The 21,370-nt window shown below is 39.0% G+C and overlaps 1 protein-coding gene and 1 long non-coding RNA gene across 2 annotated transcripts in view; one reads left to right on the plus strand and one right to left on the minus strand.

Moving 5' to 3' along the window:
• Positions 1–13,763: 13,763 nt before the first annotated feature.
• Positions 13,764–20,034, minus strand: LOC124528954 (uncharacterized). Its single transcript, XR_006966256.1, has 2 exons — positions 19,856–20,034; positions 13,764–14,636 (listed from the first exon to the last, which is right to left on the minus strand). It is a non-coding gene; the product is annotated as an uncharacterized LOC124528954 (long non-coding RNA).
• A 153-nt stretch (positions 20,035–20,187) lies between these two features.
• Positions 20,188–21,370, plus strand: part of OSTM1 (osteoclastogenesis associated transmembrane protein 1) — a 40,316-nt gene continuing 39,133 nt past the window's right edge. The window contains 2 exon segments of the mRNA XM_047101815.1: positions 20,188–20,661; positions 20,663–20,716. Of these exon segments, the coding sequence (XP_046957771.1) occupies positions 20,188–20,661; positions 20,663–20,716 (528 nt within the window).

Consider the following 21,370-nt stretch of genomic DNA (forward strand, 5'->3'; position numbering starts at 1 on the left):
CTCGTATTGTTGATTTTAGTCATTCTGACAGGTGTGAGGTAGTTTTGATTTGTATATTTCCCTGATGGTCAGTGATGTTGAGCATCTTTTCACGTGTCTGTTGGCCATCTGTATGCATTCTTTGGAGAAATGTCTGTTCATGTCTTCTGCCCATTTTTAATTGGATTATTCATTTTTGGGGTGTTGAGTTTTATAAGTTCTTTATACATTTTGGATATAACCCTTTATTAGATATGTCACTGTCAAATATCTTCTCCCATTCCACAGGTCGCCTTATAGTTTTGGTGATTGTTTCCTTTGCTGTGCAGAAGAAGTTTTTTTATTTTTATGAAGTCCCAATATTTTATTTTTGCTTTTGTTTCCCTAGCCTCAGGAGAGATATCTAGAAATAAGTTGCTATGACTGCTGTCAAACACAGGCAAATAATTGCCTGTGTTCTCCTTTAGGATGTTTATGGTTTCATGTCTCATATTTAGTTCTTTAATCCACCTTGAATTTGAGAACTTTTCCTTTACAGTTGGGAACAAACTAGGGATGTCTACTCTCACCACTGTTATTTAGCATAGTACTGGAAGTCCTAGCCATAGCAATCAGACAACAAAAGGAAATAAAAGACATCCAAATTGGCAAGGAAGGAATAAAACTTTCACTATTTGCAGATGACGTAACACTATATACAGAAAACCCCAAAGGCTCTACCAAAAAATTGGTAGAACTGATACATGAATTTAGTAAAGTTATAGGATACAAAATCAACACACAGAAATGTGTTGCATTTCTATACATCAATAACGAAGCATCAGAAATAGAAACTAAGGAGTCAATCCCATTTACAACTGTACCCAGAACAGTAAAATATCTAGGAATAAACTTAATGAAAGAGCTAAAAAATGTGTGCTCTGAAAACTATAAAACACTGATGAAATAAGCTGAAGATGACACAAAGAAATGGAAAGATTGGGGTACCTGAGTGGTTCAGTTGGTTAAGCATCTGACTGGCTCAGGTCATGATCTTGCAGTTCTCAAGTTCAAGCCCCATATCGGGCTCTCTGCTGTCAGCACAGAGCCCACTTTGAATCCTCTATCCCCCTCTCTCTCTGCATCTTCCCCACTTGAGTTCTCTTTCTCTTTCTCAAAAATAAATAAAAATTTAAAAAAAGAAAAGGAAATGGAAAGACATCACATGCTTAAGAACTGGAAGACCAAATACTGTCAAACTGTCTAGCCAAAGCAATCTACACATTTAATGCAATCGCTATCAAAATACCAACAGCATTTTTCACAGAGCTAGAATAATCCCAAAATTTGTATGGAACAACAAAAGACCTTGAATAGCCAAAGCAGCCTTGAAAAAGAAAAGCAAAGCTGGAGGAATCACAATTCTGGACTTCAAGTTAAATTACAATGCTGTAGTGTTCAAAACAGTATGGTACTGGCACAAAAATAGACACATAGATCAATGGAACAGAATAGAAAACCCAGAAATGAACCCATAACTAGATGGTCAATTAATCTTTGATAAAGCAGGAAAGAATATCCAATGGGAGAAAGACAGTCTCTTCAACAAATGGTGTTGGGAAAACCAGACAGCAACACGCAGAAGAATGAAATTGGACCACTTTCTTCCTTCATTCACAAAAATAAATTCTAAATGGATTAAAGACCTAATTGTGACCCATTCATGATTTAAGAAAAAACTTCTCAGCAAAAGATTAATAGAAGTTCCCTAACCTGATTATTTGATATCTACTAAAAACATACAAACAGCATGCTGAGTGGTAAAACTTCAGAAACATTTTTAAAAAATATTTTTCAAAGTTTTAAATTTTTTGTGAAAGAGATAATGTGAGCAGGGGTAGGGACAGAGAGAGGGGAGGAGAGATAATTCCAAGCTGACTCTGCACTGTCAGTGCAGAGCCTGATGTGGGGCTTGAACTCACAAATTGTGAGATCATGACCTGAGCCAAAGTCAGATGCCTAACCAACTGAGCCACCCAGGTGCCCCCCATTTTTTTTTAAATAAATAATCTCCATGCCCAATGTGGGGCTAGAACTCACAACCCTGAGATCAAGAATCACATGCTCTACTGACTGAGCCAGCCAGGTGCCCCCAGAAACATTCCTTTTAAAGCTAGGAGCAAGACAATACTAAATACTATCACTCCAATTTTTCAACACTGTACTGGAGATCCTTGACAATCCACTAGGATAAAAAAAAAAAAAAAAAAGAATAAGGGGTTCAAAGAGCCAAAATATATTTCTTAGAGTTCTTAGTTATGAGCAATAGATGCTTACTCTGGTTAATTAAGCAGATAAATAGCTTATAAACCAGAATATTTGACAGCTCACAGAATCATTGGGAGAGCTGAAAAACCAGGCTTAAGGCTGAGTTTCCTGAAGTGTCTATATCAGGCTGCAGAAATGGACTGACAAGGAATCCTTTGCTGCCACCACTGAAGCCTAGATATTATTGATAGACCATTATCACTTCTGCTTCTGCAACTTGACTGCAACTGCTACCCCTGCTAACACTGAGGTCAGCTCTGCTCCAACACTGTTCTTAATGTCACTGCTGTCACCACTACAGCATCATTAATGGCTCGTTCCTCAGCTGTATAGAAAGCTGGGAAAGAAATTTGGAATATTTTAAGCTCCTAAAGAGGGAGCAGTCTTTGTCCTACAACTGGACTTGTAAAGTATGAAATTCCTCAAACAGAAAGAGTTCAGATGCTGGGTGGTCAAAACAAAGGATAAAGGTCCATTCAGGAAAAGAAAAAGTAAAAATTGTTATTTGCAGATGCTATAATAACCTACACGGAAAATCTAAAGTAATTTATAGTCAAACTTATAAGATTAATGAAGAAGTTTAATTTTCTGGACATGATACTAACATAAAAATCAATGGCATTTCTATAAGTCAGCATTATGTAAACAATTAAAAAACTAGTAGAAAAAGGATACCATTCACTATAGTAAATGTACTATAAAGGTACCTGGAATAAATCTAACAAAAGATGTATATATTCTTTATGGAGAAAATTGTAACATATTATGAAGAACATAAGGAGGTTTTTTTTTGTTTTTTGTTTTTGTTTTTTTTTTAAATAGAGGTACCTACCATGTGCTCCTTTGGGAAGATGTGATTTCAAAGCATGTCAATTTGATGTATAAATTTAACAAAATTCCAGGGGAGATTTTTTAATGTAATTTGAGAAAATGATTAAAATGCAAATGGGAGAGTAAATATCTAAAAATATCCCAAAGAGTTCTGGAAAAAAAAAAAAAAGAACAAGGAGGTGGGACTTGCTCTTTAAAATATCAAGTCATTATAAAGCTTTAGCAATTACAGAGATCAGTTGATTCAGAAATGTTCAAAGAGATCAGCTGAGGGGGATAGAAAGCCCAGAAACAGACTTCTGCTTTTAGGGGATCTTGATTTATAACAGAGGTGTTACTGAAATCTGGGGTAAAAAGATGGATAAGTTAATAAACAATGTCAAAACAATTCACTCTCCATAGAGAAAAATAAAATTAAGATCTCAACTTCAAACAAAACATAGAAGCAAATTTCAGACAGACTGAAGCTTGAAGATAAAAAAAACCCAAAACTTTAAAACCATTTGAAGAGAATATAGGGAATATCTTTGGGATCTTGGGTCATAGAAAATTTCTTAAACTAGACACAGAAAGTATGAATCATAAAGGCAAAGAATTGATATTTGACTGCATAAATGTTTTTTATAAGACAAAAAAACATATAATCAAAGTGTAATGAAAAGCACAAACAACTCAATAGAAAGATGGCCACAGTATGAACAGAAACTGAAGGGATTAGGAAACCCAAATGATTCATCAACATGTGATCAACATCAAGATGCTCAACCTTCCAGGTAATTAGGAAAAAACAAGTATAACAACAACTAGATATCATGTATCACCAGTTAAGGGGTGGCATGCAAGTTGGGGAAAGGTAAATCTCTTAAACTACTGGCATAAGTATAAACAGGTATAATCTCTCAGGAGAACAATTTGAAAGGATGTTATAATATTTAAATAACTTCTAAGTTTATAGAAATTCCGGTATATGTACATGTGCAAAGTTGCTCATTGTCACTTTGTAACACCAAAAAACCCCAAAAACAAACAAAAAAAACCAAAAAGGGAAACAAATGTCCATTACCAGGAAAATGAATGAGTAGAATTTTAAGTAAAATGTGGTAATCTATAGACTCAATACACAATCTACTGAATAGTGGTTAAAAGGGACTAAATAGATGTAAACAGATCAACATGAATTGATGTCAAAAATATAATGTTGAGAGAAAAAAGCAAGATGCATAATAATACACACTTACATAATCATTTTTACAAATTGGAAACATGAAACATTGCACATTTTTATGTTTATGTATATAAAATGTTCATTTACAGATATTCATAGAAAAGTATAATAGCCAGAAAGACACAATTTGGTAGCCAACCCCTAAGATAGTCCCCAATGAATACTTCCTCCTAGTCTTCGTGCCCTTGTATAATCTCCCCACCTTGGGTGTGACTGGGGCTTAGTGATTTGCTTGTAATGAACAGAAGTTATGGTGTCACTTTCAAGAGTGGGTATAAAAAAATTGACTTTTCTCTTGTTGGCTCTGGCTCTTCTAGCTCTGATGAAACAAATTACGTGTCGTGAGCTGCTCTATGGAGAGGTCCATGTGCCAAGGAACTGAGGGCAGCCTTTAGTTAAGAGCCATAAAGGAATTGAAGCCCTCAGTCTGACAATCCTCCAGGAGCTGAATCCTGCCCACAACCTCTGAGTGAACTTGGAAGTGTTCTACCCCAGTTGAACCTAGAGATGACTGCAGCCCCGGGGCAACATCTCAACTGCAACATTGTGAGAGATCCTGACCAGAGAGTCCAGCTAAAGCACATGGATTCCTGGGGCGCCTGGGTGGCGCAGTCGGTTAAGTGTCCGACTTCAGCCAGGTCACGATCTCGCGGTCCGTGAGTTTGAGCCCCGCGTCAGGCTCTGGGCTGATGGCTCAGAGCCTGGAGCCTGTTTCCGATTCTGCGTCTCCCTCTCTCTCTGCCCCTCCCCCGTTCATGCTCTGTTTCTCTCTGTCCCAAAAATAAATAAACATTGAAAAAAAAAATTTAAAAAAGCACATGGATTCCTGATCCACAGAAACTGTAAGAAAATAAATGTTTTAAGTAATTTGTTATGCAGCAATAGATACTAATACATCACATTATGTGGGTTATAGTCTGGATTGGGGAGGGAGTGGGAGGGAATGGGATTAGAGGAAGGATGAAGGGGAATTTAAAAAATACTTTTATAGAAATGACTTTCAAAAAATGTGACAGAATGCTAATAACTGTTAAAATCTGGGTTGTGGGAACATGGGTGTTTGGTACATTATCATATGTGCTTTTTTTGTAGTTAATTTTTCAAAAAAAAAAAGAAAGAAAGAAAGAAAGAAAGAATAAATTCCTAATCTCAGACTATGAGAAAAACCTAGGGCTGAGATCTTATCTTCTAGACCTGTAGACATGAGAAATTAACCTTTTGTTTTCAGTTCCACATAGTTGTTGGAAGCTTTCTTGGTATACCATTTAAGTTATTATTTCATTAATTCTCTATAGAGCTAGTTGCAGGGGATAATGGAAGAGTGTGCTCATTTAAATTCTAAATTCAAAATCACCACATTTTAGGAATTATGACTTCTATAGACAGGAAAAATTAAAAAATGGAAGGGGAGGGGCACCTGGGTGGCCCAGTTGGTTAAGTGTCAGAGACTTTAGCTCAGGTCAGGATCTCACGGTTTGTGAGTTCAAGCCCCACCTCAGGATCTCTGCTGTCAGTGTGGAGTCTGCCTTGGATCCTCTGTCCTCTTCTCTCTCTGTCCCTCCCCTGCTCACTCTCTCTCTCAAAAATAAAATAAAAACATTAAAAAAATTTTTTTTAATTGGGGTGCCTGTGTGGCACAGTAGGTTAAGCATCTGTCTTTGGCTCAGAGCATGATCTCACAGTTCATGGGTTCAAGTCCCGCATCAAGCTCTGTGCTGACAGCTCAGAGCCTGGAACCTGCTTTGGATTCTGTGTCTTCTTCCCTCTCTGCCCCTCCCCTGCTCGTGCTCTCTGTCTCTCAAAAATAAATACAAAAGGTTAGAAAAAAAATTTTTTTAATGGAAGGGGAATTGATTTGTTTTTGAAAATCATGTCACTCTAAGTTGAAAATATAAATTACCCAAGAACATGCCAAAGAGGAGTAATGAAACAAGTGTAACAATTATCCCATAATTCAGACAAAAATCTTGAAAGTAGCACTGGGCTACTTACATTTTTGGTCCTTTCTTCTTTTGACTTTAAGATAAATCAACTCTAAAAATGTTTATTTCATGAGGATGTATTTGAAAACTGGCATATGATAAAGTAGCAACTTAAATTATTGGATATATCATTTTTATTACATTTGCTACCTACTCACTACTCCTCATGCATTCTGGTGATCTACTATAATCATATATATTTAAATCATCTGGGTCTATCAAAAAATGTTATTTCTGATAACTTAATAATTATGCAGCTTCAAATGTCAGGTTTTAATTTTGAGGCTCGTTTTCACATTTTATTCCTTTTCTTTAGATTAGCTAGCCATTTTATGAGGGCCATCTTGACTTTCTCTTATTGAAAACCCAGTATATCAGTGTTTCTTTCATTTCAGTGTATGGTACAATTAAGATTTAATTAGAAGCACACTAGGAAGGGAATTGAAAGCTACTCTGAACCTGTAAATGAAATGTTACACTTTTAAATTGCTCACATGTTGCAACCTATCCTTTCTAAAAAGCTTCAGCGTGGAAACTTAGAGATGGAACTCTTTGAAATAACATGATTGCTTGTTACATCGAACCTCTTCCTTGTCATGTGTTCACCAAAAACCTCATTTTATATAAAGAAGAAAGATTCACAGATGCTTCAAGGAAGAAAAGGGGATTTTCACTACATTTGCTTTCCAAAGAACATCTTGTACAAGTATTTAAGGGTGAGAAAACCTTACACTCATTAATGCATGTCCTACCTACTCTTCCTTTTTCATAGCCTTACAAAGAAGCACATTTGAGAAGTGATTAGTCCATCATAAAATATGAATCAATTTTGAATAAATATGTGGCCTTATATTTATTTATTTATTATTGAAGTATATTTGATATACAATGTTACATTTAGTTTCAGGTGTACAACATAATGATTCAAAAAGTCTATACCTTATGCACTAGAAGTACAGCTACTACTATCCATTACCATACAGTGCTATTACAATACCACTGACTATATTCCCTGTGCTGTACCTTTTATTCCTGTGATTTATTCATTCCATACTGGAAGCCTGTATCTACCACTCCCCTCCCCCCATTTTGCCCATTCCCCCTACTCTCTCCGTTCTCTCAGTCATCAGTTGTTCTCTGTATTTATGGGTCTGTTTCTGTGTAGCTTTATACTTAAACCAATGCTTTAAAAAAGTAGTAAGTCTTATTAGAATTTGTGTCTACATTATTGCTTCTAATCTCATTAACTTTTTTTCAAACTTAGATATATCATTTCCAAGACTGAAGGAGAGGGTACATTTAACATTTATTTATTTTTGAGAGACAGAGGGACAGAGTGCAAGCCAGGGAGGGGCAGAGAGAGAGGGAGACACAGAATCTGAAGCAGGCTCCAGGCTTTGAGCTGTCAGCACGGAGCCTGATGCAGGACTTGAACCCACAAACTGTGAGATCATGACCTGAGCCGACATCAGATGCTTAACTGACTGAGCCACCCAGGTGCCCCAGTAGAGGGTACATTTAAAGATGAAGTTGCAATTATGGACTTTTTTATTTGAATTGGGATTACAGTTGACCTGAACAATGTAGAAGTTGGGGCAGTGACCCTTGTGCAGTGGAAAATCTATGTATAACTTTTGACTCCCCCAAAACTTAACTACTAATAGCCTCCTGTTGACTAGAGGCCTTACTGATAACATAAACAATCGATTAGCATATATTTTGTATGTTATGTGTATTATATTCTGTATTATTACCATAAAGCTAGAGAAAATGTTATTAAGACAAACATAAGAGGAAATATATTTATAGTATTGTACTGTATTTATCGAAAAAAATTCATGTATAATTACACCTCCACAGTTTAAACCCATGTTGTTCAAGGGTCAACTGTAATCATTTTCTGAAAGGCAAAATGGAAAACAACTTAGTGCAGAGGTTTGAGCCTTGATGAGGTGAGAGAAGTGTTCAAGGCTGCTCAAAATGACCTACTGAGATATCTTGGCTATAGGAAGAGGAGTGGCTTTGCTCCAAAGTGGATTTCAGGTAAATGTGTGTACCACTGCTAAGGGCATGAAAGATCTCTGACAGTGTGGACTACAGGTAGAGAATAAATATTTTAGAAACCTTTCCCATCCATCTTAATTATTTTTTAAAAAAATTTTAATGTTTATTTATTTTTCAGAGACAGAGCATGAGCATGGAAGGGGCAGAGACAGGGAGACAGAATCTGAAGCAGACTCTAGGCTCTGAGCTGTCACCACTGAGCCCAACACGGGGCTCTAACTCACAAACTGTGAGATCATGACCTGAGATGAAGTCGGACGCTTAACTGACTGAGCCACCCAGGCGCCCCCTATCCATCTTGTTCTTCCCATCTGGGTTGAGAAGGCCTAATCATGGAATGAAGCAGAAGAATAAACAAGTGCTTGTGATCATTATGGAGATGAGGACTTTCAGGAAATCCTAAACATCCAAGGTCTTGACATTCACAGGATGATCAAAATTCATGCTCTAAAGGCAGAACATTTCTGGTAACAACTTATCACCCACAAGTCTTCATCATTAAGGCATTATACTATCGTAATCAATACATCTTCTAATAATGGGCTAGATGATATTTTAATATATTTTAAGAGGAAAGTAGGAGGATTTTCCAGAGGTCATTATTTTAGGCCTTATTATTTTAGAGAGATGCCTAGTTATCTCATGTTTATAGATGTCCAGGAAAGTTGACTTTGGTAATCTTGAACTTTAAATTTCTTTTTCTATAGCCTTTAGAATATAAACAGAATAATAGTGGCCACATATAAATTTATTAAAGTCACATTTCTCCCAGGATGTAATTCATTTACCCAGAATCTATTTAATGAACTATTGTATGTATTATGTATGCATTTGTGTGTTTATGTATATGTGTGTGTATGTATGTGTGCATATATCTAGATGGATAGATATATAGATAGATAGACAGACAGACAGACAGATAGATATATACAGAGCTTAGGATCAGCATGGAATAATAGGCTTACTTCCTGCCTTGGAATAATTACAGTATAAACAGAAAATTTTGATGTTTTTTAAGTAGCTTTGCGTCAGGTAAATTTATGGTTTCTTTTGGGCTTTATGAAATATTGGAAATAGCTTATGGATCTTTCTTTTTTTTTAATTAAAGTAAGCCCCTTTTAATGTTAGATGGCACAGGGAACAAATTTACTGACACCACTAGCTGATCAGTACAGTGAAATATGAAAATGCCTTTATCTCATTTTGTGCCTATTTATTTTCTGGTTATTTATTTGTAATTTACATCCAAGTTAGTTAGCATGTAGTGCAATAATAATTTCAGGAGTAGATTCCAGTGATTCATCCCCTATGTATAACACCCAGTGTTCATCCCAACAAGTGTCTTCCTTAATGCCCCTTACCCATTTAGCCCATCTCCCCAACTATAGCCCCTCCAGCAACCCTCAGTTTATTCTCTGTATTTAAGAATCTCTTATGTTTTATGGCCCTCCTGTTTTTACATTATTTTTGCTTCCCTTCCCTTATGTTCATTTGTTTTGTATCTTAAATTCTACATATGAGTGAAGTCATATGATATTTGTCTTTCTCTGACTTATTTTGCTTAGTGTATAATAATACCCTCTAGTTCCATCCATGTTGTTGCAAATGGCAAGATTTTATTCTTTTTGATTGCCAAGTAATACTCTATTCTATATATATACCAAATCTTCATTATCCATTCATCTGTCAATGGACATTTGGGTTCTTTCCATACTTTGGCTATTGTGGATAGTGCTGCTATAAACATTGGGGTGCATGCGCCCCTTCAAAACAGCATACCTGTATCCCTTAGATAAATACCTAGTAGTGCAATTGCTGGGTTGTAGCGTAGTTCTTTTTTTAACATTATGAGGAACCTCCATACTGTTTTCCAGAGTGGCTGCACTTTGCATTCCCACCAGCAATGCAGAGGAGATCCTCTTTCTCTGCATCCTTGCCAACATCTGTTGTTGCCTGAGTTAATTTTAGCCATTCTGACTGGAGGCAGGTGGTATTTCATTGCGGTTTTAATTTGTATTTCCCTGATGATGAGTGATGTTGAGCATTTTTTCATGTGTCTGTTAGCCAACTGGATGTCTTCTTTGGAGAAGTGTCTATTCATGTCTTTTGCCCATTTCTTCACTGGATTATTTTTTTGGGTGTTGAGTTTGATAAGTTTTTTACAGATTTTGGACACTAACCCTTTATCTGATATGTGATTTGCAAATATCTTCTCCCATTCCATTGGTTGCCTTTTAGTTTTGCTTAATTCTTTCTTTATGTACTCTTAGATGTCTAGGGATCGCAGGCTGTAACCCACTGGTTTATAGGATGGAAATAACTGAGTCACTACTTGTCCATTCTAGTCATTTCTACAAAGCTGATCTGGATACTTAACATATATCTGAATTTGAAGATGGCTCAAAATCCAGTAATAAATTTGCCACACTCAATTAAATCTCTTCGTGTAAGAATAGCCCAAATAATGAGCTGTATTTCAAGAAACCATACTTATGGTTTGAATTAAAGAAAGTCACCAAAAACCCAGTTGCCTCAAAAGTTTTCCTTTTACCCAATCTACTTTTTATACCATCCATTTCCTCTTCCTCAACATGGACTCCAGCAAGCTATGTTTTTTTTTGTGTGTGTTTATTTATTTATTTTTTGAGAGAGAGAGAGAGAGAGAGACAGAGAGAGAGAGAGAGAGAGAAAGCACAAGTGGGGGAGGGGCAGACAGGTAGAGAGAGAATCCCAAGCAGGCTCCACACTATCAGTGCAGAGCCCATGGCAGGGCTTGATCCCATGAACTATAAGATCATGACCTGAGCTGAAATCAAGAATTGGATGCTCAACCAACTGAGCCACCCAGGTGCCCCTAAGATACTGTTTAATATCAATTTTCCATTAGGAGGAAAGCGAAGGGTCTTGCAAATGACCCCTATTAAGTTTGACATCGGCTCTCCTTTCTCTGCAAACTTCTCCCTTTCCCCTTATCTACATAGTCACAGGATAGTCTCCAAGCAGCCATGGTTATAAATTATGTCCCCTAACGTTGTTAGATACAGTTTGGACTGGACAGAGATTCAGTCTTAGAAAATTTGGAACGGGGAGTAAGAGATCTGGTCTGTGTTTAGGTTGAAATCTTTAAATGCAGGAGATATAAAAAACATTTTTTGCAGCCATATTTTCTACCATGAAGATTAGGTAGTTAGATACATAGAGTGGAACAAAGAGAGAATGTCTCATCCCTGAGACATGGCCTTGGTTTCATTCTTATATTTTCCACTTGTTGCTTAAGTTAACTTGAGTTGGTTTCTGTTTCTTGAAACCAAAAGTGAGCCAAGAGATAGACTGTCTTGACAGAAGCCTACCTGTTAGTTCTACAGTCACATTATTGCCTCTATCACTTCAGCTAGTAGTTATTTTCAAATGCACATAGAATCCAGTCTCTGAAGATCTAGGAATACAATCGAGGTGCTCCAGAGGAGTCAAAATGAGATCTGACAAGTCCAAGATTTATATGTATATATATTTATATATATTATATTTATATATAATATAATATTTATATGCATATATATATTTCTTTGCTATAAAATCAAGTAATTACTTTTTAACTCATTTCATCATCATATAATCTTTAAGTTTATTTATTTATTTTGAGAGAGAGAGCATGCACAACTGGGGGAGGGGTAGGGAGGAGAGACAGAATCCCAAGCAGGCTCCTTACCATCTGTGCAGAACCCAGTGTGGGGCTCAAACTCATGAACTGTGAGATCATGACCTGAGCCAAGATCCAGAGTCGGATGCTTAACTGACTGAGCCACCCAGGTGCCCCAATCTCTTTTCCTTTTTTTAAGTAATCTCTACACCCAACATGGGGTTCAAACTCACAACCCCCAGACTGAAAGTTGCATGTTCTACCAACTGAGCCAGCCAGGTGCCTCTCAAATCATTATTTTATTTTATTTTATTTTATTTTATTTTATTTTTAAAAGTTTGTTTATTTATTTTGAGACAGAGAGAGAACAAGTAGGGAAGGGGCAGAGAGAGAGGGAATCTCAAGCAGGCTATGCACTGTCATTAGCGTGGAGCCCAATGTAGGGCTTGAACTCACAAACTGTGAAGTCATGTTCTGAGCAGAAATCAAGAGTCAGATGCTTAACCAGCTGAGCCACCCAGGTGCCCCTCAAGTAATTAGTTTAAATAACCGTCATGGTCTTTAAAATGTTAAGAGACTAATAAAGGGGACTGGATAGGCAACCACCACCCCCATGGTGCTCTTTTCGTGGGTAATTTCTTTCTCTAATTTTGGGGAGAAAAAAATGATCCTGTCTATAGTTTCATTACTCAAATTCAGAAACCATAGCTCTCCTTTCTTCATAAAAGGCTGAGGTGGACACAGCTGGTTAAACCTGGATAATTAAAGTATCAATCAGAACAGGAGAGATTAAATGACTTTACTTGAATGGAACAATTAGGCAGGACTAAAATTGGAAGAAAAATAAAATCCGTTACAAAAGAAACATAGCAAACAATTTGACACTGCCTTCTTTGTAAGTAAGTCACGTTCACTGTGTACATGACAACAGAGGCAGAAGGAAGCAAATGTTACAAACAAGGTAAGTCTATGAATGTCCATGTCTCAGGAAGTTCATGTTGTCCAGTTTACCTATGGCAACATTTGGAGCAAGTACTACTTGTTATCATCCTTCTATGCTTCTTGAAGAATACTTAAAACTTGATTTAAGGAAGGCATACTGTATAGAAATAGCATCTTGTTCATTTCTTTAGCAATCTATATATCCCAACAAATTAAATGGATAACAAATAATAATAAAACATACTTTGAAACTACCAAAAGATACATAAAATCCATATATGGTTATTAATAAACATTGAACAATTAATAAGATTTTTTAAGTAGGGCAATCACCTTTCAATATATAATTAAAATATGTCTGTTAGTCAGGGTTCTCCAGAGAAATAGAACCAATAGGATATATAGAGAGAGAGGGAGAGAGAGAGAGAACTAGATATAGATAGAGAGAGTGGGGAGGAGAGATGGATTGTAAAGCATTGCCTAACATGATTATGGAGGCTGAAAAGACCCAAGATCTACCGTTGGCATGCTACAGACCTAGAAGAGCTGATGTGTGGTTATATTGTGAGTCGGAAGGCCTAAGAACCAGAACAGCCAATGGTTTCAGTTCCAGTCCACAAGCTTGCAGACTTAAGACCCAAGAAGAGCTGATGTTTCAGTTCAAGTGTTAAGGCCGGAAAAAAAAAAAAAAATCAATGTCCCAGCTCAAAGCAATCAGGCAGGAGGAGTCCCCTCTGACCCAGCCTTTTTGTTCTACTTAAGTCTTCAATTGACTCAGTAAAGCTTACCCAAATTAGGGAGGGCAATCTGCTTTATTCAGTGTACTCATTCAAATGTTAGCTTATCCAGAAACATCCTCACAGACAAACCCAAAATAATGTTTGACTAAATGTTGGGCACTCCATGGCCCAGTCAAGTTGATATATACAATTAACCATCAGAAAGAAGTCCACCCCTTGTCAACTTGGAACCCATACGCATCTCCTTAAACCAAATTTAATCTCTAAATAATGACAATAACAAGGTCATAATTCTACCTAACATGATATAATATCTTGCATAAACCAAAAACATTCTAACCCTTTCCCTTGAAAGGGAGGTAATATTGTTGGATGATGTTCACTCTTCTTGATATCCCATAATTCAAATTCTATAATGTAAAATTAACAATACTTAAATATTATGACATAAAGTCAATATATCTTACATTATATGATAAGGAAATACAAGAGGGAAGAAAACAAAGGTATTTGTGAAATACACGCACACACATGCATAACAAAGTAAGGATAAATACTCATGACAATTATAGTCCTCACTTCTATAACTAGTCACATGGTCATTGCTTGTATTTATAACTACCTTCTTCCACTACCCATTCTGTTTTCCCTTTGTCTTCAGCCAGCATCTCAGGTGGTCATGCATGATTCTTTACCGTTAGGGTGACCCAAATCTTCATTCCTGAAGGATGTGAGCCATTAGTTGTTCTGTCTGGGTTGGGTTGTTGTAGTTTTCCATTGGCCTTAATCACAGGGCATGGTAATACGAAGGGATCCCCTGTATTTCAGACATACTCTTCTTTCCTTCTATGGTGGATGAGTAGTCCAATTTCCCCTTGGTAGTCAGGATCAATCACCCCAGCCAGCACAGTAACTCCTTTCTTTGCCTGTTGATTCAGACACATGGAGAACCCAAAGTGGCCAGTCGGCAGTCTTAATTTCCAGTTCAGTGGAATCATTGTTGTATTGTCTAGTAGAAACATTCCTCCCCTTGGAACAAAGACCTCTAGACCAGTGGAACATAAGGTCATGGGGACAGGAAGCAAAATTGTGCTAGTGAATTATTAGGCTTAATAGTGAGATTTACCATTCCCATTGTTACCCCTTGCTTCCTGGACTCATGAATTCTGGCTATAGGAGAAAAACAGCACCATATGTTATATATCTAATTAACCATGAGTCTTCCTGTTATTGGGAAATGGATTCAATGATCAGAATTTGGCCACTCACAATATACAAATGCTGGAGTACACATATTCATGAATATTTCGTTTTTTAAAGTTTTTATTTATTTAGAGAGAAAGGGAAAGAGGGAGAGAGGGCGAGTGGGGAGGGACAGAGAGAGAGGGAGAGAGAGAATCCCAAGTAGGCTGTGCGCTGTCAGCACAGAGCCCAACATAGGGCTTGATCTCATGAGCTGTGAAATCATGACCTGAGCCAAAAACAAGGGTTGGACGCTTAACCGACTAAGCTACCCAGGCACCCCTCTATTCATTTCTTTATTGAGGAGATATTTATTTAAAAATATATTGATACAAAGTTAAAGTTCTAATAAAATTCATCTAAGAGAAATATGCATTTATTACCTGACAGATAATCTGTCAGGTAAATGTGATTAAACTTCATTGTTTTAAAAATACCCCAATGTCGGGGCGCCTGGGTGGCTCAGTCGGTTAAGCGGCCGACTTCGGCTCAGGTCATGATCTCACGGTCCATGAGTTCGAGCCCCGCGTCGGGCTCTGTGCTGACAGCTCAGAGCCTGGAGCCTGTTTCAGATTCTGTGTCTGAATCTGACCCTCACCCGTTCATGCTCTGTCTCTCTCTGTCTCAAAAATAAATAAAACGTTAAAAAAATTAAAAAAAAAATAAAAAAAAATAAATAAATAAAAATACCCCAATGCAGAGGCTATAAAGTACTCTATTTTGGGGTTGGAGATTTGGAAATGAGATTGGTCACCAGAGTGAATACATGAGACTCTTTGCAAAGTATAATGAATGAATATGATTTACATGTTCCATGTGTTCAGGTCATTCCAGTCAGGCATGCAAAGTTTATGGGCATTAGGAGTTAACTTATTGTGGGTTGTTTTGTTTTGTTTTGTTTTGGTTTTTTTGCATATTAGAGAATTTGGAAAATAGAAGTATAAGTTTCTACTGATGTATCAATGGAAAAACCATTTAAAGCAGATGTACATTTGAATTACAACGTAAATTCAATGTAACAAGTGTACTGAGTACTTTACTAAGGCCAGTACTTGAGTATACAAATATAAACAGGACACAGTTCATATTCTCCATGAGGTTATCAGCTAATGGGTGAAGGTGGGGGGCATAAGACACACTCTAATTACTAAAGAGTGAAGTAAAACAGAGGAAACTGCCATTTAAGATAGCAAGTTGAATACATGATTAGATCTGCTCCTTCCTGAAATCCCACCAAAATGACAGTAAAAAGATTTTTGACACACAAAGACATAGAGAGCAGGAGGAGAGAAAACAAAATAAGACTACTGGAAGCTGGAAAGCAACTGGACTAATGACAACTGATTTAGCAGAACCGGAATAGTTGAATCCTAAGCCTACAGTGGAAAAAAAGCAAGTGGATTACATTATAGAATTCTCAAGAAACATGGGAAATACAGGACCTAAGGTATCTTTGAAAATGTAGGTAAACTGAAGCTAAAAGTCTGAAAGTCTGTTTACAATAACCTCCCTACAACTCTGTCCCACCCAGCAGAATACTTAAGTAAGTTGCTGACCTAATATCCGATTACTCTTGAATGCTTTTCTATATACATATTCTACAAATAAAAATATTTTCTTACATGGACACAATATAATTATCAAAATCAGGAACATTATACATTACTACCATCTAATTATCGGACTCTACTCAAATTTCACTAGTTTTCCAATAATGTCCTTTATGTCAGGTGCAGTCCCTCAATCTTTCCCTCTTATAGCCATACACTTCTGAAGATTACAAGCTAGCTATTTTATAGAGTGAACCTTAATTTGATTTGTCTGATGCTTTCTCATATTAGCATCATGTTATGTATCTTCGGCAGGAATATAACAGAAGTGGTGTTGTGATCTTCTAACTACATTCCATCAGGTGGCATACAATTTCTATTTATCCAATTGGATGATATTCATGTTGACCATTTGATTAACGTGGGATCTGACAGACTTCTCCACTATAAATTTATCATTTTTTTTCCATTTGTAATTAATAAGTATTTTGGGGGGAGGAACTTTTAAAATATGTAAATATCTTATTCCTCATTAAATATTCAATTTATTCATTTAAATACATTAATATAGGCAGGGCACCTGGATGGCTCAGTCGATTGAGCATCCAACTCTCAGTTTTGGCTCAGGTCATGATCTCATAGTTCATGGGTTCAACCCCCGAGTTGGGCTGTGCACTCACAGTGCAGAGCCTGTTTGGGATTCTCTCTCTCCCTCTCTCTCTCTCTCTCTCAAAAATAAATAAAACCTAAAAAAATGTATCAATATAGGCTTGCGGTTTCCTATTTTATTCAATGGATTATTACATGTTGACCAATATTATTTTGATGCTCAAAATGTCCCAGGTTTGGCCAGGGGGAGCCTATTCAAGCTGTATGTTGTTTTCATGTCCCCATCAATTCTTTTTTTTTTTTAATTTTTTTAACGTTTATTTATTATTGAGAGACAGAGAGACAGAGCAGGGGAGGGGCAGAGAGAGGAGGAGACACAGAATCTGAAGCAGGCTGCAGGCTCTGAGCTGTCAGCACAGAGCCCGACGCGGGGCTTGAACTCACAAACAGTGACATCACGACCTGAGCCAAAGTCGGACGCTCAACTTACTGAGCCACCCAGGCGCCCCCCCCCCCATCAATTCTTTGAGCACTTTCTTACTTTCTGGCACAACAAGATGATCCAGGCTAAACTTGTGTTTTTCCGATGCCCCAGTGGTGGAATCAGTTATTTCTCCAAGGATTCTTAGTTTCCTTTAGGGGAGAGTAATATTTAGAAGCTACCACCTGGGCCCAATATGTGCTCATTATTATTAAAGGGGTGCCTCTGCTACCAGGCCTTCTCAGTGGACAAAGCCAGGGAAAATACACACACACACACACACACACACACCCATATACAACTATATTTATTTCTATATCTGTATGTATGTCCAGTCACTGACATTGCTAATTCTAATCCAACACTACAGAGTTCATTCTACTGGTCTCTCTTTTCATATTTGTAACTCCCTTCTCTGAGAGTGAGAAACTGGACCTTCATTATCCTTAATATATTTACTTATTTGATCAATCCTTCTGAATATAAGCAGACTCCCACTCACTGCTGCCCCCTCCCCTGCATGGAAACTCTTCTTACCCTACTCATTTTTTAAAAAAATTTTTTTTAAGTTTATTTATTTTTGAAACAGAGAGAGACAGAGCATGAACGGGGGTGGGTCAGAGAGAGAGGGAGACACAGAATCGGAAGCAGGCTCCAGGCTCTGAGCTGTTAGCACAGAGCCTGATGCGGGGCTCGAACTCATGGACCACAAGATCGTGACCTGAGCTGAAGTCGGATGCTTAACCGACTGAGCCACCCAGGCGTCCCTCTTCTTACTCTACTCATGATCCAATACCTGTATCAGGCTGATGCTTTCTCCTTATCCTCTAATGCCCTCTTCCTCTTCTTCTTCTTTTTTTTTGAGATTAAAAAAAAAAAATCTCTCCACCCATCATGGGACTCAAACTGACAACCCCAAGATCAAGAGTCCCACACTCTACCCACTGAGCCAGCCAGGCACCCCTGTCCTCCTCTTCTTACCTGTTCTCTGACACCCTTTGTTCCAGGAAGGGAAGGGGAAAACGTGATTTCTTTCACATTCTCTTTTAGCCTTTTTTTTTTTTTTAACTATTACAAACAATACTGCAGTTAGTCATGGTGTCTATACAAGGTCAGTATATGTTTAAAATAAATTCCTAGAAGTGGACTTGTTGGGTCAGAGAGTATGTATCTTTGTCATGCTGTTGATTGTGCTACATTACTTTTCAGAGTTTAAACAATTTACTCATGATGATGCCTGAAAGAACTCTTAGATACATAGAAACAGAAATACACAGAAAGACCTAAACGTGACAGGATAACATTTGAGAAAATTAAGACATTTTTTCTCTTCTTATTTCTCTGGAAATATATTTATCGTTACATAAGTCAAATTTCCTACTAATTCAGTTTCTCGCTAAAGAAAATGGAGCAAAATTTAGCCATCACGAGCAAATTTAGAAATACAAAACAATAACCGAACAGACTGGCTAAAAACTTTAAGAATGCTCAGAAACATAAATTAGCACCATAAGCTGAATGGGAGTTAGTACAGCAGCCCTGCAATTTGCAAGGCAGAAATGAAAGCAGGACGATACAAAACACCAGGAAATATTTTTTCTACCACACGTGTTCGTCAGATACTTGTCAGAAAACCGTTTTCCAGGTCATTAGCTTACATCCTGCAGCCCAGCAGTGGTATCGGCGCGCTCCTTGGAGTGGCCTCTCCCATGGCCTCGGGCATGTCAGAAATCGGGAGCTTGCAGTTACGCGGTTTGCCCAGGACTTCCCAGGTTTTTGCCCTGGCTGCAGGTTTGTGCTGCACCTCGCGAACGCCTCCAAGTACCAAGCAAACCCGGACGTTAGCCACCCTAGGACCAGGCTTACACTGGGAGAGAACTTGGACCTGCGCTCTCCAACACGGCACCGCTAGCCGCATGGGACTATTTACATTTAAATTAAGTTCAATGAAAAATTAATTTCCTCGGTCGCCGTAGCTAAGTCACAATCGCTCAGCAGCCACAAGTGGCTAGTGGCTACCGTATTAGAAAATGCAGATATAGAATTTTTCCATTATCGCAGAAAGGCTATTGGACAACGCTGATGTTGACACTTTGAAGTTAAAAGGGAAAAAAAGCTCGGAAGCCACTGGGCTCCCCTACCCAAAATAATTAACAGACGTTATTACTCCTTCCAAATAGGATGAGGGAGGAAATTATGCTAAGAAACTACCAAGCAAAAACCTGCAAAGGCACCTGCCGGAAGGCTTTCTCGGGGAACTCACGTAATTCTCACGGCGGAGGCCGTCCGTCTTTCTGCTGTGTGAAGTAACTCCTCAGACTTCTAGAACGCAGGGAATCCCAAAGCGGTGGGCGACAGAGGGCCAAGACCCCCGAGATTCAGTTGTTCAAAGCGTTGGACGCCTGTATTCACAAGGTGGGGAGCCTCCGCTCTGCGGTCCACAGCCTGACGCCACCCTCGGTCTCGCATCCCCTCCGTCAGGTGCTTGTAGCCGACCAGGAGCGCGAACCTGCCTTTGTGCGCGCGCTTCTGCACGAGCGCGCGCGCGGCTCTCGGCAGCCAATGGGGCGGGGCGCCGCGCGCCGGGGCGGGGCCATGACGCGCGCGCCTCGTGACCCCGCTCGCGGCCTGCGCCCAGGGAAGCCGGAAGCGACGGCCGTCAGCTGCGCCGGCTCGCGGGGGAGAGGCGGGTTGAGTGCTTTGGGGTTTGCGGACCCCGCGATGGAGCCAGACGCGCCAGTCGCGTGGCGGAGGTCGTTGCTTTTGCGGCGGCTGCTGCTGGTGCCGCTTCTGTGGTCGGGGCTGGTTCTGGGAGCGCTCGCCGTGGTCAGCAGCCCCCACAGGGTCCTCCACGACCTCCTGTCTGAGCAGCAGTTGCTGGAGGTGGAGGACTTGTCCCTGACCCTGCTGCAGGGCGGAAGGCTGGGGCCACTGTCGTTACCTCCGGACCTGCCGGATCTGGATCCCGAGTGTCGGGAGCTGTTACTGGACTTCGCCAACAGCAGCGCAGAGCTGACCGGGTGCTTAGTGCGCAGCGCCCGGCCGGTGCGCCTCTGTCAGACCTGCTACCCCCCTCTTCCAACAGGTCGCGAACAAGATGGACAACATCAGTCGAGCCGTGGGGGTGGGTAGCGGAGCACACCCTGGACCTCCGGCTTGGAGGGTTGGGAAAGGAGGATGTAATGATGGTAACTCTGGGGGGGGGGGGGGCTCAGTTTTCCTGTTTGTAAGAAAAAAGGGTTGGACTGGGATTGTGGAGTTTGGGGCATCAGAAGAGTGGGTGGCATTATAGGGCTTGGAGTTTCGATTTTTGCCTCCGTAGCTGCTATTGGGCAGCTTGGTACATATTTGCAGATAGGTATGGTTGTTTTTCTTGGGTCTCCTACACCCTTAACCCTACTTTTCCTTTCCCTTCCCTCCTTTACCCTCTTCGCCCCACTCCAATACAGCTTCTTCCCATCTCTACTTGGTGTTCCCAGAAAGGACCCTTTCCTGAAACTCCAAGTAGAGTGGAGAAACTCTAGTATGGCAGTGGTTAGGAAGATTGAGCTTTGTAGCCAGAAAATATCAGATGCACTACTTTATAGCAGCTTGGTCTTGGATTAATTATTTATAGTCTTAGTACAGACTTAGTGTAGTATAGACTTAGTATTAGACTTAGTATAGACCCCTCGGTAAGATGGAAAAAAACAGGCACCTGTTGTGACTGTTACAAGAATTACAAGAGCTGACATATGAAAGTTTATCTTTTAGCCATATACTCTGAGCAAATTACTTA

The sequence above is a fragment of the Lynx rufus genome, unplaced genomic scaffold, assembly GCF_022079265.1.
Source record: "Lynx rufus isolate CCGP_SWC_20201006 ecotype Redwood Valley unplaced genomic scaffold, mLynRuf1.p SCAF_6, whole genome shotgun sequence".
NCBI classification, from domain to species: Eukaryota; Metazoa; Chordata; class Mammalia; order Carnivora; family Felidae; genus Lynx; species Lynx rufus.